The 18,134-nt window shown below is 45.2% G+C and overlaps 1 protein-coding gene and 1 pseudogene across 5 annotated transcripts in view; both read left to right on the top strand.

The window, feature by feature from the left end:
- The window catches only part of LOC117091704 (zinc finger protein 616-like), a 64,568-nt gene that overhangs the window by 30,610 nt on the left and 15,824 nt on the right, over positions 1–18,134 (top strand). For 2 of the 5 annotated variants that reach the window (XM_033224382.1, XM_033224384.1), the window contains one exon: positions 17,845–17,971. The exons of 1 other annotated variant lie outside the window; for it this stretch is intronic. In XM_033224382.1, the coding sequence (XP_033080273.1) occupies positions 17,845–17,971 (127 nt within the window). Of the gene's footprint in view, positions 1–5,520; positions 6,024–15,779; positions 15,869–17,844; positions 17,972–18,134 lie in introns of those variants that run through there. 2 more of the 5 variants (XM_033224387.1, XM_033224388.1) reach the window with 2 other exon arrangements.
- LOC117094106 lies at positions 11,695–11,782 on the top strand (annotated as a pseudogene).

Below are 18,134 nucleotides of genomic sequence, written 5' to 3'. Positions count from 1 at the left end.
TCTTCAAAAATGAGTTAGCTGATTTTCAAGAAGTGTTTAAGTGTTAAGTCTGCAGCAGTAGCTCATCTGCAACTGATAAAACTCACATTTGAGAAGTGGTTTGAGGGGCAACAGCAAGTTAAAATTATAGCGAAGTCCAAATCAAGGCCATAGCCCTAATGTTCTTTGAAATAACCTGCCAGTTGATTAAGGTAAGTCTTGTGAAATTGTTTTTTGCAGGGGGATGAAATGGCGAATGTAGTAAATAGATACTAGACTGGGGCCCAAGAAGTTCAAAAGCACTGGAATAAAATTCTGAAACTAAGGAAGTGTTTCTAAAACTTGTGGGTATAGCTAAAGTCATGGGTTTAGCTTTGAAAATGTCCCTATTTTGAAATGGCATCAGATAAAATGCTATCTTTTGTTTTACTTTTCATAGTGTTATACTTTTGAGACCTGTATCAGTCCATAGTATTTTATGAAAACAAAATTAAATTTGGACTTATAATAGTCTTTGGGATGGTAAATTTTTTTTTTTTTTTGAGGCGGAGTCTCGCTCTGTCGCCCAGGCTGGAGTGCGGTGACGCAATCTCGGCTTACTGCAAGCTCCGCCTCCCGGGTTCACGCCATTCTCCTGCCTCAGCCTCCTGAGTAGCTGGGACTACAGGCGCCCGCCACCGTGCCTGGCTAAGTTTTTGTATTTTTAATAGAGACGGGGTTTCACCGTGGTCTCGATCTCCTGACCTTGCGCGGTGGCTCACGCCTGTAATCCCAGCACTTTGGGAGGCCGAGGTGGGATGGTAAATTTAAGTGCGAAAGAAGTAGCTGCGGGAAGCTGCTTACTGCAGAAGGAGGGCATACTTTCTGATACTGCATGAGGGATGGCACTGGGTGAAGTCAAGAACAACAAAATATAATGGACTGGAAGCCTATTCTCAGGAGAATTGTAGCCATGAAAAGTATTGTTGTTCATTCTTGACCTCCTGGAACCAGGCCCTAACTCATCTTCTCAGCAAAATTGCACATTTGCTATGGACCAGAAACTACTGGGTACCTTCTTTGTTTTTCTTTTCTGAATGTGAGGGTTAATTCAGGTTTTATTTTTCTGTTCCACAATGAGATGTTGTGAGCGACGAGGACTCTATTGGGCTTTCAATGAACAGAGGTTTCATGAGACTGTCATGAGATCCTAGCTTGCAACTGAAAGTTATGTTTGGGCTTTAAACAAATTTTTTTGAGGACATGGAGGTGAATATTTTGTGTGGGCAAAAGAGGAACAAATTATTTCTGATGGAAGCTGCACTGTCACATATTGTAATATTTCAAGACAGGGTCTCACTCAGTCACCCAGGCTGGAGTGTAGTGGTGCGATCTCAGCTCACTGCAACCTCCACCTCCTGGGCTCAGGTGATCCTCCTCCCTCAGCCTCCCGAGTAGCTGGGACTACAGGTGCACATCACCATACCGAGCTAATTTTTGAATTTTTTTGTACAGATGGGGTTTTGCCATGTTGCCCAGACTGGGAGAAGCATATTTTAAGGTATAATTAGCATGTTGTGTTTTTAAAATCTCAGTGATAAACTTGACATTAGCAACACAGCTCTTGTTTCCACATTATACAATTTCAGTTTATTTTCTTGTATCATTCCAATGCTTTCACTGAACTTAAAACAAAAGGGATCCTCCACATATTGGTAGAACACATTCTTTGCATCTATCATTTCTCTATACTTTTTTTGCCACACAAATCTGAGAATGCCACCTTGATTTAGGGATCCTTCAAGTTCTCCAATGGAAGAAATGTAAGTCCACACATTGGGTTAAATGGTTTCTAGCAGAGTGTATAATGATTAAAAAATTATTTTAAAAATGTAGTCTTGGCTGGACTCTGTGGCTCATGCCTGTATTCCTAGCACTTTGGGAGGTTGAAGTGGACAGATTGCCTGAGCCCAGAAGTTTGAGACCAGCCTAGGCAACATGATGAAACCCCATCTCTACTAAAAATACAAAAACTGAGGTGAGAGGATCACTTAAGCCTAGGGAGGTGGAAGCTACATGAGCCGTGATTGCACCACCGCACTGCTACCTGGGCAACAGAGCAAGATCCCATCTCAAAAACAAAAATTATATTACAGTTGAGAAGTCATAGAATACAGTGTTTATTATGATAACCTCAAATATGCATTGTTAGAACCTTTGAAAATGCATCTTTTATTAAACTATTTAATATTTATTGTCTGATAAATATTAATTTTATAGTGCAGGTATAAAAATATTATAGACAATTTGTCTAAATAGTATTTCAGAAGCACTTTCAACAATTATATTGTGTAAAGTGTCCTATGCATGAAGAAAGGACATGTATAAAGTATTTAGCATGAGGAAAATTGAGTCTTTCTCAACCTAGGCATCATGAGTTACAAGAGTAAACATTCAGTGTTGAATTAAAGAGTCTGAATTCACTTTTTTTTTTTTTTTTTTTTTTGAGGGAGTGTCTGGCTGTATCCCCTAAGCAGTAGTGCAGTACCGCCATCTAGGCTCATTGCAGCATCCACCTCCCAGGCTCAAGCAATTTCCAATCTCAGCCTTCCAACTAGCTTGGACTTGGACTACAGGGGCACACCATTACCCCTGGCGAATTTTTGTGTTTTTTGTAGAGTGGAGTTTTGTCTTGTTGCCCAGGTTGCTCTCAAACTCCTGGGTTCAAGCAATCTGCCCACCTCAGCCTCTCTCAATGTGCTGGGATTACAGGCGTGAGCTATCTCACCCTGCCTTATTCCTTTACTTGCTTAGTAAACTTGCTTTCACTTTACAATGTGAACTCACCCCTAATTCTTTCTTGCATGAGATCCAAGAACCCTCCCTTTTGGTTGTAACTCCCCAACAGGTTCTCCTTCCCTGCTGCCTAGACAAAGCTGATTCATCAAGACAGGGGAATTGCAATAGAGAGTTTAATTCACGTGGAGCTGGCTGTACAGGAACCTGAAATTTTTTTATTACTCAAAGGAGTCTCCCTGAAAACTCAGGGATCAGGGTTTTTAAGGATAATTTGATGGGTAGGGGTCAGTGAGTCGGGAGTGCTGGTTGGTTGGGTAGGAGATGAAATCATAGAGATTTGAAGCTGTCATTTTGCGCTGAGTCAGTTCCTGGGTGGGGTCACAAGACCAGATGAGCCAGTTTATGGATCTGGGTTGGTGTCAGGTGAGCCATCAAGTTCAGGGTCTGCAAAATATCTCAAGCACTGATCTTTTTTTATAGATTTTATAATAGTAATGTTATCCCCAGGAACAATTTGGGAAGGGTGAGAATCTTGTAGCCTCCAGCTACGTGACTCCTAAACTATTATCTCTCTCCTTGTGCCTAATTTGTTAGTCTTACAAAGACAGTCTAGTCCCCAAGCAGCAAGGGGGTTTGTTTTGGGAAAGGGCTATTAATGTCTATGATTCAAACTATAAACTAAGTTCCTCCCAAAGTTAGTTCAGCCTATGCCCAGGAATGAACAAGGGCAGCTTAGAGGTTAAAAGCAAGATGGAGTTGATTAGGTCAGATCTCTTTCACTGTAATACTTTCCTCAGTTATAATTGTGCAATGGCAGTTTCAGGTTCTGGATCAGGACCCCTTTCTGGTAACACAGGGATGGTTATGAATGCATCCAGACATCCAAAAAGTTACCTCTGAGGGCCAGAGATTTCCTTTCCCTATGGGTTCTTCCCTTGCATGTCAACCGAAGGATTCACTGGGGACCTAAAATTGTGCAGGGGAGTCTCGGAAGAAACAGGAGAGAGAAGAGGTGAAGTAGTTTTGAAGAAGAGAAAGAAGGTCCCATGCAGCCGCAGTTTTTTTTCTGACAAACTTTTCATGCTGGGAAATAGGATCCTGGTTTATTTATGGGAGGGATGTTATAGGAGGGTGAGAAAAAAATGCCCTTCTAGGGTAGAGTCTGTGGAGCCCTAATTGGGGAAAAGGAGTCAGTCTGAAAGGACCACGAGAAAGCAAAGAGATAAAGCAAATAAGCTATAAATCTTTCTTTCTTCATGGTCCAGGACATATAAACAAAATAAAGGAAGCAGATAAGCTGTAGTTCTCTTTTTCTTTATGGCCAAGGACATAGGCCTTTCTGTAGAAAGAATGTAAATAACTCACAAACTTTCTGCTTTCATTTATCGTCAAATGCCTCAGCTAACAGAAGAATGCAAGTTAGCTCCCTGCTACCTTGGCCTGCCAAAGTGTGGTGATTATAGGCATGAGCCACTGCACCCAACCAAATCTCCTTTTCTCATAAGGAAGTCAGTCAGTAGGATCACAGCACACTCTAACAAGCTTATTTTAACCTAATCACCTCTTTAAATGCCCTGTATTTAAATACAGTCATATTCTGAGGTTGTGGGGGTTAGGACTTCAAGATATGGTTTTCTGCACACATGATTCTGCTCATAACACTCTGTGCTCTGGACTCCCAGAATTTATGTGCTTCTTACATGCAAGGTCTCTTCACCCCCATCCCAACGAAAATCTTTTTTTTTTTTTTTTTTGAGACAGGGTCTCTGTCACACAGGCTGCAGTGCAGTGGCGTGATCATGGCTCACTGAAGCCTCGACCTCCTGTGCTCAAGTGATCCTCCTTCCTTACCCTCCTGAGTTGCTGGGCCCACACGTGCAGGCCACCATGTCCAGATAATTTAATTTTTTGTAGAGATAGGGTCTGGCTATATTGCCCAGGATGATCTCAAATCCCTAGCCTCAAGTAATTCTGACACCTCGGCTTCCCAAGTAGCTGGGACTACAAGAGTGCATTACTAAGCCTGGCTAATTTTTGTATTTCTTGTAGAGATGAGGTCTCACTATACTGCCCAGGCTGGTTTTGAATTCTTGAGCTCAAGTGATCTGCCCACCTGGGCCTCCAAAACTGCTGAGATTACAGGCCCGAGCCAGTGCACCTGGTCCATCTCAAAAGACTTAATCTATTTCAGTATCAACTCTCAAAAGTCTTTATCCATTCCTATATCAGCTTTTAGGCCACAATACCCCCTAAATATTATCTGAACCACACATGGGTGAGGATCAAGGTGTGATTCATCCTGAGGCAAAATTTCTGCCCAGTTGTGAATCTATGAGGCCAGAGAAGTTATCTGCTTCCAAAATACAATGGTGATAAAGGCATAGGATACATCCCCCAGCCCTGGTAACCATCCTTCTAATCCGTTACTGTGAATCTGACGTTTGTACCTTGCACGTTTAAAAGCACATGCAGTATTTGTCTTTCTGTGTCTAGCATATTTCGCTTGGCATAATGTCTCCCGGGTTCCTGGATCCAGCCAGGGCTCCACATCAAATCCCCAGCGAGATCCTAGTTCCTTGACTACTGAGTAGCTTCAGCATCACTGGCAAGAGTGGATGGAGTCCACCAAGATTGTAAAAATCGGTTTTGACTTAAATCAGTTCAACTTGTTAAGAAGAAATCATCTTAGTTTCCAATATAAGTGGACCACAACTTTAAGCTTTAACCATAAATTCTGAAACATTAACTTAAAATAGGCAGGAAGCAACGCTGCTTCATAGGACGAGAAGTAGGCAGAAAACCAGACATGCTGCCTGTGAAGCAGGGTAAATAACAGGCTCTATTTCGGCCCCCTTACCCCATGAAACCCCGCCCCATCCTCCGCCGAGGCTCCGTCACGCCCCACCTAGCCACGCCCACTGCCGCCACGGCCCGGCTCCACCCTCTCATGGTCCCTCCCCGAGTCAGGCCCCTCTTTCCGACCCGCCCCTTGCCAACAGAGGCTTGCCCAGGCTCCGTCCCCTGGCCTCCCAGTTTTTTCTCTCCGCTAGCAGTTTCCGTCACTCCCGGAAGTAGATTGCGCCAGGGAAAGGCCTTATCGCGGTGTGTGTTTCCGTCTACGTGGATTAAACATTGCTTCGCTCCGTCTGCCTGGATTAAACGTGCACTTTGCAGTCCTCACTTCTCCATACCAGTGATCTGGGGATCGCTACGGACCTTAAAATATCCATAGCCCCTTCGCCCCTGCAACAGCCACTTCTCCCCACGTAAGTCCGAGAATTGCTTCCCTTTCGGTTTAAAAATCTCGCTCAGGCTGTTCCTTGCTCCCTGCCTTTCTGCCAGGTAGATAACCATGTTGATAACCCCATTCAGGTCGTGTTCCTGCTTAAAACCCTTATTGACCTCTGCTTCGGCCTCGGGCCAAGTGAAGTCCTCCCTCGCGAGGTGGATTCCCACCAGTCGAGACCCCCGAGCTTTGCCGTTGTCGGCCCCTGGAGGGGAGCGCCCGCTGCCCAGCTCCTGAAGGAGCCGCTTCTCCTGCCAGGTCCTGGGATTCTGCAGACCCTCCCTGTCCTGAGACACCGTCCCCCGCGTCACCTAGTGTGCTCCTCACGCCGGGTCCTTCCGCTCTCCAGGCTTCCCCTTCACAGCCACTGCTTTTCCTGACTCCGCGTTGCGGGAGGTCATCGAGTCTGTCTTGTGACACCCACTGTTTTTCATTCCCAAATTTTTACTCCAGTGGAAAATGTGCTCTTCTGGGAGGTGGGCATCTTATTCCTCCCCTTTCCTCCTGAATGTTGGGTGAGAGGGATCAGGAGAGGAAAAGAGGGGGAGTGACGGAACAGAAAGAAAAATTGGGGAGAAAAGAATGAGTATACAGCATAAAGGATGATAATTTAGGGACTTGCAAAGAGAGCAAGAGGGAAAGAGGACGCATGGAGAAAGTAGCACGGGGAGAAAAGCACATAATGAAATTAGGGAAAAGGGAGACAGACCTTCAGGGAGATGAAGGGCAGCAAAATAGAGAGGGGCGGCAAAGGAGGAGACACTGCAGTCAGACGGGGGCGGGGGCGGGGCGGGGGCCGGAAAAGGTAAGAGAGTTGGAGCTCCCGCTGACAGAGCCACGTGGTGCTGGGACTGAAGGAGAGGGGAGTGGATAACAAAGGAAGAGTAGACGGAGAACCACATCAGGGAGGAAGCCTAGGAAGCTGGGGGTGCTAGAGAGTGGGAACAAAGCAGATATAACAGGGAAGAGAGAATTTAACAGGGAAGAGGGATTTTAACAGGGAGAGCAGACAGGGAGCTCAGATGGGGGAAAGAGGCAGGAATACGTGGAGGCTGGGTGTAGCAGGAGGAGCCGCTGACAAAACCTTTCAGACACCGAGCTGTAGAAGGAAGGGCTTTATTCGGCTGGGAGCTTCGGCAAGCTACTGCCTTAAAATCTGAGCTCCCCGAGTGCACAATTTCTGTCCCTTTTAAGGGCTCACAACACTAAAGATTTCATATGAAAGCGTCGTGATTGAGCAATCTAGGGGATACATGACGGGTTTCATGCACCAGTGGTCAGAGAGAAACAGAACAGGGCAGGGAGTTTCACAGTGTTCTATACAGTGTCAGGAGTCTTATGAATAACATGGGTTTCTAAGTTATGAGTTGATTTTTAACTACTGGGTTTAGGCCAGGCGGGCCCAGCCTGGTTCCGGGCCTGGCGCTGGGCTGCCTGTCTTTGGTTTTACTTCCTTGTTTTTTTCTTAAAACAGGTACTGAGTATAAAACAATGTAAAACAATGTGAGAGGGTCTTTTTCTTTCCTCATTTGGGGACCATGGGAAAGTTTGGGGAGAAAGAGCAACAAGAGGTGAAATAAGTTTCGAAGCATTGGGCAGAACAGACATAAAAGAAGGAATGAAGAAAGGGGAGAAAAACAGAAAAGGGGAAAAAAAGACATGCAGCATAAGAGAGGGAAACACATAGCAATGAAGAGAGGGGGAGAGGACCCCATCCTGATGAGCTGCGAGTTGATTGGATATGGATGGTTGTTTTAATATATTGATTTGTGACTTTATATTCTAATTTAAAATTTGTTTCTTTAAATTGTACTCATGAGGATGAAAATTACCACTCTTTTCTATAAGGCTTGTGCATTTTGTATTTATTTGTATCAAAAGATATTTGAAATCCCTATTTAGCCACAGGGCAGTGACTTGATTCAGTCATTTTGTAACTCTTCTTTCCAGGGATGGAGTAGAGGATGGAGGAGGGGAGAAATAGGCAAGAAATGACTGACTGTCACTACAAGATATAGCTTTGGATTTTTTGTTTGTTTTTTATCTTTTTGAGACAGGGTCTCTCTCTGTGGCCCAGGCTGGAGTATAGTAACATTATATCCTCTAACTGCAGCCTCGACCTCCTGGACTCAAGCAGTCCTTCCTTCTCAGCCCCTGAAGGTGCTGGGATTACATGTGTGAACCACCTCTCCAGGCCTACAATGTATGCCTTTGAAGGAGGATTGAGAGTGTTTGTTTTTTTGTTTTGTTAATGGATTTACTTTTTTTCTTATAGTTGCTTTACAGTTAATTCATTGTTATTTTGGAAGCTTGATTTAAATTTTAGTTTATTCAGTTTCTTCTATAATTACTAACTTCTGAAATAAGATTTGATGTCATCCTGTAATCAGCTGATGTCATTAATTTCTTTTTTTTTTTTTTTTTTTTTTTTTTGAGACGGAGTCTCGCTCTGTCGCCCAGGCTGGAGTGCAGTGGCCGGATCTCAGCTCACTGCAAGCTCCGCCTCCCGGGTTTATGCCATTCTCTCGCCTCAGCCTCCCGAGTAGCTGGGACTACAGGCGCCCGCCACATCGCCCGGCTAATTTTTTGTATTTTTTTAGTAGAGACGGGGTTTCACCGTGTTAGCCAGGATGGTCTCGATCTCCTGACCTCGTGATCCACCCGTCTCGGCCTCCCAAAGTGCTGGGATTACAGGCTTGAGCCACCGCGCCCGGCCGATGTCATTAATTTCTAAATATTGCCTTTTTTTTTTTTTTTTTTTTACTTTTACCACACAATTTATTAGATTTTTCAAAAACTTTCCAAACTGTTGAAGTGTCCAGTACGGTATACTCACCACAGAGTACATTAGATTGAACTTATTCATTTGTTTGTTTGTTTGTTTTGGTTTGTTTTGTTTTGGAGTCTCACTCTGTCGCCCAGGCTGGAGTGCAGTGGCACTCTCAGCTCACTGCAAGCTCCGCCTCCCAGGTTCACGCCATTCTCCTGCCTCAGCCTCCCAAGTAGCTGGGACTACAGGCCCCCTCTACCACGCCTGGCTAATTTTTTGTATTTTTGGTAGAGACAGGGTTTCACCATGTTAGCCAGGATGGTCTGGATCTCCTGACCTCGTGATCCGCCTGCCTCGGCCTCTCAAAGTGCTGGTATTACAGGTGTGAGCCACTGCACCCAGCCAGAACTTCTTCATTTTACAACTGAGAATTTGTACCCTTTGACCAACATTTCTCCTGTGGTAACAACTGTTCTGCCCTGTTACTATGAATTGGACTTTTTTAGATTCTACTTGTGAGAACATACAGTAGTTATCTTGCTGTGTTAGTCTGATATCGCCCAGCATAATGTCCTCCAGAGTCATCCATGTTGTTGGAAATAGCAGGATTTTCTTTTTTATGGTTGAATAATATTCCATTATGTAAATGTACACACACACTATATATACACATACATAAATATATATACACACGCATTTTCTTTACATATTCATTCATGGATGGGCACTTTGGTTGTTTCTGTATCTTGGCTGTTGTGAATAATACTGTAGTGACCATGGTAGGGGGCAGATGTTCCTTTTTTTTTTTTTTTTTAAAGTACAGCCATGGTCCTGCTGTTTTGTCCAAGCTGGTCTCTAACTCCTGGTCTCAAGCTATCTTCCCAGCTCAGCTTCTCAGAGTGCTGGTATTATAGGCATGAACTACCACACCTGGCCTAGATGTCTCTTCAACATACTGATTGGATTTCCTTTGGATTTATACCCAGAAATGGGATTGCTGGATTGCATTGTTGTTCTGTTTTTAATATTTTGAAAAACGTCCATAGTGTTTTTCATAATGGCTCTGCTGAGGAACACTCCCAGCAACAGTGTACAAGGGCTCATTTTTCTCCACATCATTGCTAACATCTGTTATCTCTTGCCTCTTTGATAATAGCCAAAATATTGCAAATCTCCAAAATATTCTTCAGGATGTTTATGGAGGAAAATTCTATTAAAAGTGGAGTCACACAGTCCAAACCTATATTGTTCAAGGGTCAGCTGAATTGAGGATCAAGGCCTAAGCTGAGCCCACGGGGAGGGTGGGCAGCTGAAGAGGTGGTGCATTGGTCCCGAGGGTGTGGAACCCAGAGCTGCAGCACAGCAAGCATTCTGGATAGTGACTTCTGTGGAGTCTATCACTTTGGCGGCAACATTTGTTATTTTGGAGTATTTTGGGCTGCAAGTTAAGATGGTTATAGATGCATTTTGGAATATCTAAATGTCAATGTGGAGAGTTTCCTTGGAAGAGGTTGGGATCTCATTGGGGCATGTGCATCACTGGAGACATCTGTGTTAGTAGATGGTGGTGCCAGTGTTCAGGGGTGGGGTCATTATGAATGGAATAGGGTGTCTTGAGTCATTGAGTCCTCAGGTATCTTTTTTTTTTTTTTTTTTTTGAGGCGGAGTCTCGCTCTGTCGCCCGGACTGGAGTGCAGTGGCCGGATCTCAGCTCACTGCAAGCTCCGCCTCCCGGGTTTACGCCATTCTCCTGCCTCAGCCTCCGGAGTAGCTGGGACTACAGGCGCCCGCCACCTCGCCCGGCTAGTTTTTGTATTTTTAGTAGAGACGGGGTTTCACCGTGTTAGCCAGGATGGTCTCGATCTCCTGACCTCGTGATCCGCCCGTCTCGGCCTCCCAAAGTGCTGGGATTACAGGCTTGAGCCACCGCGCCCGGCTCAGGTATCTTTTTATGTATTAGGTCAGCATGAGTTTATGAGTTGCTGGGGCATGTGGGATTTCGTAGCAGGATATGGGGAGCACCATGGAGTATCTGGGAAGGGTGTGGACCCCATGGAAGTTTGTAAACCTGTCTCAGTTTAGGAGGGGAACATTAGGGCCTCAAACTCTAGTGACAAATGGCTTTGATTAGGGAGGGTTTTCTGTGGTGGGTCTATGGCAGGGTGGTGACTTAGGGAAGATTTTTCAAAGAATCAGAGAATATGATATCACAATGACCTGCAGCACAAAGATTTCAACTGGGACTGTCCTCGGAAGATAGAGCTGTTACTTTCTCGCTGCCAGGACAGCGGTGATTACTTTCCCCCCACCTCTGTCTGCTGCAACAGGCACAGGGAGCTATGAGGCAAAATGCTTTAAACTCAGTGTGGAACAGGGATATTTTCTCCAGTCAAGAGGGTGCAGTAGATCCTGGGGAGGCAGTTTGGGAAGAGGATGGATAATGCTCTTTGGAGAATGACAGTCCTAGTAATTGCTGGGTGTAAAGGAGAAAGCACTTTTTTGTCTCTACTCTCACACTTAACAAAGAACTCTTCTATGGCCAGTGTTGGGAGTTTTCTCCTACACACTAAACTATTCTCCAGCAGACACCAGCTAGATTGCCTTATAATTCAATTTAATTCTGGCACTATCTACCTGGAGTTAGAGTAATCTCCCACAGGCTGCCCACAGGTTAAGGGCTCAGTCTCACAAGACTGCCCCGGCTCACTTCAGCTATCATTTAAAAGTAGTAGGTTGTCACCTATACTTCTGACCTACTGACTCCAAATTGGCATTCCTACTACCCCATCCAAAGGTTTGATTAATTTGCTAGGATGGCTCACAGAACTTAGACACATTTACCAGTTTCTTATTGTTGAAGGACAAAATCACAACAAATTCGATCCTTTTGTAGTTCATAAATGTGATGATTGGGTTTTCACACTCATGTGAGATGTGCTTCCCTCAAACTTTGTTACGATGTCGTGATAAGAAGGGAAATTATGGGCCGGGTGCGGTGGCTCAAGCCTGTAATCCCAGCACTTTGGGAGGCCGAGACGGGTGGATCACGAGGTCAGGAGATTGAGACCATCCTGGCTAACACGGTGAAACCCCGTCTCTACTAAAAAAATACAAAAAACTAGCCAGGCGTGGTGGTGGGCGCCTGTAGTCCCAGCTACTCGGGAGGCTGAGGCAGGAGAATGGAGTGAACCCGGGAGGCGGAGCTTGCAGTGAGCTGAGATCCGGCCACTGCACTCCAGCCTGGGCGACAGAGCGAGACTCCGTCTCAAAAAAAAAAAAGAGAAGGGACATTATTGCAAATTCATTTTTTAACTCCTGTTCCTGTTTTATTTTTTGGAATTTTCTTTTTTCCTAAACGTGGCTCATTTCCAGGGTCAGTGACAATGTGGCACTTAGCATGACAGACTTCATTCTGGCTTGGTCTGGTAGTGCGGGAGGCTAGTACAAAATAACGGCCTTTCCATAAAAAGGAACAAAATAATGCCCTTGGCCGGGACATGGGTGGAGCTGGAGGCCATTATCCTTTGCAAACTAACACAGGAACAGAAAACCAAACACTGCATATTCTCAGTCATAAGTGGGAGGTAAATGACAAGAAAACATGGATACATAGAAGGCAACAACACACACTGGGACCTACCTGAGGGTGGAGGGTGGGAGGAGGGAGAGGATCAGGAGAAATAACTGATACACTTTAGGCTTAATACCCGGGTGACGGGGCCAGGCATGGCAGCTCACGCCTGTAATCCCAGCACTTTGGGAGGCCGAGGTGAGTGGATCATCTGAGGTCTGGAGTTCGCAACCAGCCTGACCAATATAGTGAAATCTCATCTCTACTAAAAATACAAAAATTAGCCAGGTGTGGTGGCACACGCCTGTAGTCCCAGCTACTCAGGAGGCTGAGGCAGGAGAATTGCTTGCACCAGGAAGGCAGAGGTTGCAGTGAGCCGAGATCGTGCCATTGCACTCCAGCCTGGGCGATGGAGCGAGACTGTCTCAAAAAGAAAAAAAAAAAAAAAAACAGAAACACCTGGGTGATGAAATAATGTGTACAACAAACCCCCATGACCCATTTACCTGTGAATCAGCTGGCACATCCTGCACATGTACCCCTGAACTTAAAATACAAGTTAAAAAGAGAAAAAAAAATTGGCTTTTTATAAAGTGTAACAACTGCATCTTCTATTTTTACCTCTAGGGAATTATTTTAAACAGTGTTTACTGATGGTGGTATTGCCTATTAAACGCATGCACACACACCGACCCTGAAGCTTATAGTTCTCCTTCCACTCTGCCCTAATTAAAACAAAACATACTACTAACTACATTTCTGCCTGTATGAGTACCCCTCTTCTGTGCTAAAATCTTATTTATACTCTCTGTCTTCACTTCTTGCCTCCAATTCCCTCTTGAATGCATCCAAAGTTTCATACCCACCATTCCACTGATAACTTTATTTTTCAGAGTCACCAGTGACCTCCCCATTTCTAAATCCAATGTATTTCTTTTCCTGCTTTAGTCTTTCTTTTCCTGTCAGAAGCTTTCTGTTTAATTTTCTTGTCACCTCCCTGACCATTTCACTTTCCTCTGCTACTGTGTCCTGACTCCGAATCTTTCTCAATGTGGGAATGACTCATGGCTTAGTCCTTGAAGCTCTTCTTATCTCTGTCCACACCCACTGTTTCCTCATCATCTCATCTCATGGCTTTAAACCCCACTGTATTAGTGCATTCTGGAATTGCTACAGCAAAATTCCAGAGACTGAGGAATTTATTAAAAAAACAGGTTTAACTGGCTCACAGTTCTGCAGGCTGCACAGGAAGCATAGTGACATCTGCTTCTGGGGAGCCTTCAGGAAGATTCCAAACATGGTAGCAGGTGAAGTAGGAGCAGGCGTCTCACATGGCGGGAGCAGGAGCAAGAGAGAGTGAGGGGGGAGGCGCTACACACTTGTAAACAACCAGATCTCGCGAGAACTCACTGTGATAAGAACAGCACCAAGGGGTGATGCGAAACCATTCAACAGGAATCCACCCCCATAATCCAACCACTTCCCACCAGGTGGGAGGATGCACCAGTAACAGTGGGGATTACAATTCAATGTGAGATTTGGGCCAAGGACACAGAGCCGATCCGTATCACCCACCTACCCACCTACATGTCTCCATGTTCCCTGCAGACCTGTCCCCCGAACTCTAGAATTCTGTATCCTGTTGTCTCCTCAGCCGTCTGTTCAACCGTCTAAGAGACATCTCCACCTTTATGTGTCTAAAGTGACTTCCCCAACTCCCCAAGTACATTCGCCTGCACACCTGAACATCTCTCAGATGACGGTGGCCCTGTACTTCCTGGCTTTAGCTTTACATTCAGCATATATTTGAAATAGAGAAGATATGACTTTGTATAGAAGGGTTTTAATTCAAATGATAAATAAAAGTTACGTTTACCTAAAATGGTAGGGAAATGCATAGTTTCTAAAAGTGTTGTGAGCTGTGGAAGAAAAATGTTTGAAGACCTCCTGCCTACCTGATCTGCTGCCTCGGGACCTCTCTGACCTCATTTCCTACCTGTGTCCTCCTCACTCCCTCTGCTCCAGCCACACAGGCCTCTTTCCTATTCCAGGAGGTTACTCCTGCCTGAGGGCGTCTACCTGAGCTGTCCCTGTGCCTAGAACTCTCTGGCCCCTCAGTTGCAGGTAATCTGGCAAGATTTCCCCCATCCCGAGCTGCAAAGGTGCCCTGTCCCACCAGCATCACATGAGGTTTCCTACTCATTTAAACAAAACTTACTACTATGTTCTTTTTACATTTTGAGGATCTGGAGAAAATGGCAATGCAAAGAAAAGTAGCTTTGAAACAACCAACCTGCTTTTAGTTTCCTGGTTTTGCTCCATTCGGCCCTTTCAGCTTATGAAGCCAACCTCTTCCCCTCAGCGCCTTTCATGCTAAGAACGAGGTGTTGTCTGATTCTAGGATTGCAAATAAAAGCCAATAAAAGCAGGTCCATATTTTTGCTCTGTGTGTGTCTTTCTGGTTCTTTGCCTTCACTTTCTACAGACTGGTAACAACAAGGCCCCAAGGGGAGATCAGAGCTGGGAGATTGGGGCTGTGGTAGTCTTGCTCCCTTTGAGACGTACTCAATCCTGGCTTCAGACTAGAGTGCTAAGGCATTTGTAACACATGGTTCATTCCCCCCTTATAGAGATTCTCATTCCAGTAGTTAGGGTGGGCCCAGCCTCTGTAATGTTTAAGAGGTACCCAAGTTGATGCTTTTCTTTTTTTTTTTTTTGGAGACGGAGTCTGTCTCTGGCACCCAGGCTGGAGTACAGTGGCTCGATCTGGGCTCACTGCAACTTCTGCCTCCCAGGTTCAAGCGATTCTCCTGCCTCAGCCTCCCAAGTAACTGGGATTAAAGGCGTGCGCCACCACGCCTGTCTAATTTTTGTATTTTTGGTAGAGAGGGTGTTTCACCATGTTGGCCAGGCTGGTGTCGAATTCCTGACCTCAGGTATCCACCCGCCTCGACCTCCCAAAGTGCTGGGATTACAGGCATGAGCCACCGCTCCCAGCCCCAAATTGATTCTCATTTGTATCCAGCATTGAGCTTCAAGCCTCTGTATCCTCCATTTCCCAGGGCAGAGCTCAGCCTGTGACCCACAGAGGTGAGGGAGTGCTGTGCTCTGCATGGGGTTTAATCAGGGATAGGTCCTTGCCCTGAATGGGAGCTCAGTCCAGCCCAGCTACCCTCTGCTTCAGCCTGTGTGTGGGCATCTCCCGGAGGGGAGCTAGTGCTGAAGAAAACAGTGAAAGATTCACTTGGTCTTTGTGTAGGAATGTATTATTCTTGCATCTCCCTGGTGCAGTGGGCTGTCGCTCCACATGCTGAGGCCTTCCCTGTGTGCATGATTGTGATACAGAAAGTAATGTGTTGTTTCCAAGCGTTAAACAACAGATTTTTTACTTTCAGGTTTGATGTGTGAATAATTAACATTGACTGAGAAAGAAACCCAGAAGAGGAAGAAGAGGAAAGAAAAGGAGTCAGTGATGGCTACTCAGGTAAAGTGATATTTTACTCAGGTAAAGTGACATTCTTGGTGGGTCATTCTGTCTCCTTCCTTTGTGAAGTGCAGGACGTTAGAGTTGCGAATCTTCTCTGCGTCTGAAGCTTCTCCTCAGTTCCTCTCATCTTATTTAGATTCTGTCTCACCATGACCGAGTGACATGAACTTGGGAAGAGGCTGTACTGGGCATGGTCCTGGGGAGGGCTCACACCCAGACATGGATAGAGACAGAGTGTGGGCCCCGTGGTATCAGAGCTGTTGGGCAGCAAGAATTGTTTGGGGGCCACATTGGAGGCACTATTAGCAGCTCTCTGTAGACCAGGAATAGAGAAGCTGCCTGTGGAAGTCACATATTAATGTGCATAAATATCTAGTAAATTATCAAAAGGGGCCAGGCGCAGTGGCTCATGCCTGCAATCTCAGCACTTTAGGAGGCTGAGGTGGGCGGATCACTTGAGCTCAGGAGTTTGAGACGAGCTGGCCAACATGGTAAAACCTCGTCTGTACTAAAAATACAAAAATTAGATGGTCATGGTGGCAGGGACCTGTAATCCCAGCTACTCAGGAGGCTGAGGTGGGACAATAGCTTGAACCCAGAGGTGCAGGTTGCAGTGAGCCGAGATGGTGCTGCTGTATCCCATCCTGGGTGACAGAGCAAGACTTCATCCTCAAAACAGCAACAACAACAACAAAATTATGGAAAAGGAGGCCTGTAAGGGGAGATCTTTCTGCCTGATTTTATACTACATTTGAAGCTGTATGAATGAGTCACTATTTCTAACTGCACCACCCTTAATGACTGGGAATTGAATGGAAAACTAGATACAGACATTAGAGCGTGTTTTATTCCATCATTGATTCAAAAATATGAAATCAACCTGAATGTCAGATTCTTCTAGCCATGGTCAGAATATCCATCTTACAGAGACTGCTTTGTTCCTGTGGAGACTCTTATCAGCAGTTGTTTTAAGTTTTAAGGTTATTATTTTGCTCAGATGTAAGAGCTGAGCATTTGTTATCAGAGAAGGTGGAACCACATTCTCTCACTGCACCAATTATTGTTAAATATTAAATTTTTTTAAACATCACATGATGTATGTATTTGTTTTTCTGTAAAAGTTCAAGCAAAGATGCAGTTCAGGCGTTAAGTTAATACAACACGAGGATGGTAGGAAATAATTTTGTTTTGTTTTTTGCTTTTTGTTTTGAGACGGAGTCTCGCTCTTGTCTCCCAGGCCGGAGTACAATGGCATGATCTTGGCTTACTGCAACCTCTGTCTCCCGGGTTCAGGTGATTCTCCTGCCTCAGCCTCCCAATAGCTGGACTTACAGGCATGCGCCACCATGCCTGGCTAATTTTTGTATTTTTAGTGGAGACGGGGGTTTCACCATATTGGCCAGGCTGGTCTCGAACTCCTGATCTCAGATGAACTGCCTGCCTCGGCTTCCCAAAGTGCTGGGATTATAGTGTGAGCCACTTGCACCTGCCCTGAAAATAATGTTTTATTATATATGAAATTCATGCTAAATGAGATTTTAGCTGTTCTGGCCAAAACAGATAAAAGAAAAAAAGTAACATGAGATGAAGGGTGTGTTAATTTGTTAAAGTCAAATTTGACTTTTTTTTTTTTTTTTTGAGACGGAGTCTCGCTCTGCCGCCCAGAGTGGAGTGCTGTGGCCGGATCTCAGCTCACTGCAAGCTCCGCCTCGCAGGTTCACGCCATTCTCCTGCCTCAGCCTCCCGAGTAGCTGGGACTACAGGCGCCTGCCACCTCGCCATTCTCCTGCCTCAGCCTCCCGAGTAGCTGGGACTACAGGCGCCCGCCACCTCGCCTGGCTAATTTTTTTGTATTTTTTAGTAGAGACGGGGTTTCACCGTGTTAGCCAGGATGGTCTCGATCTCCTGACCTCGTGATCCGCCCGTCTCGGCCTCCCAAAGTGCTTCTTTTTGAAATGTGTTTTTCATTTCAGGGACCTTTGACATTCAAGGATGTAGCCATAGAATTCTCTCAGGAGGAGTGGAAATGCCTGGAACCTGTGCAGAAAGCTTTATACAAGGATGTGATGTTGGAGAACTACAGGAACCTGGTCTTCCTAGGTGAGTATAATTTCCTTCTAGAAGTTCAGATTTGCCTTTGTGCATTTTTGTATTTTCTCTGTTGTCTTTCTTGGGAACCCCTCCGTTATTTGAGCCTGAAGCCTTTTTGGTTCAAAAATAAAAAGCTTCTTAATGCTGCATCTGGCCTTTCACTGTCTCCTTG

This window comes from Trachypithecus francoisi, unplaced genomic scaffold, assembly GCF_009764315.1.
Source record: "Trachypithecus francoisi isolate TF-2019V2 unplaced genomic scaffold, Tfra_2.0 Lachesis_group12, whole genome shotgun sequence".
Taxonomy (NCBI): Eukaryota; Metazoa; Chordata; class Mammalia; order Primates; family Cercopithecidae; genus Trachypithecus; species Trachypithecus francoisi.
This window is presented reverse-complemented; position numbering and strand designations above follow the sequence as displayed.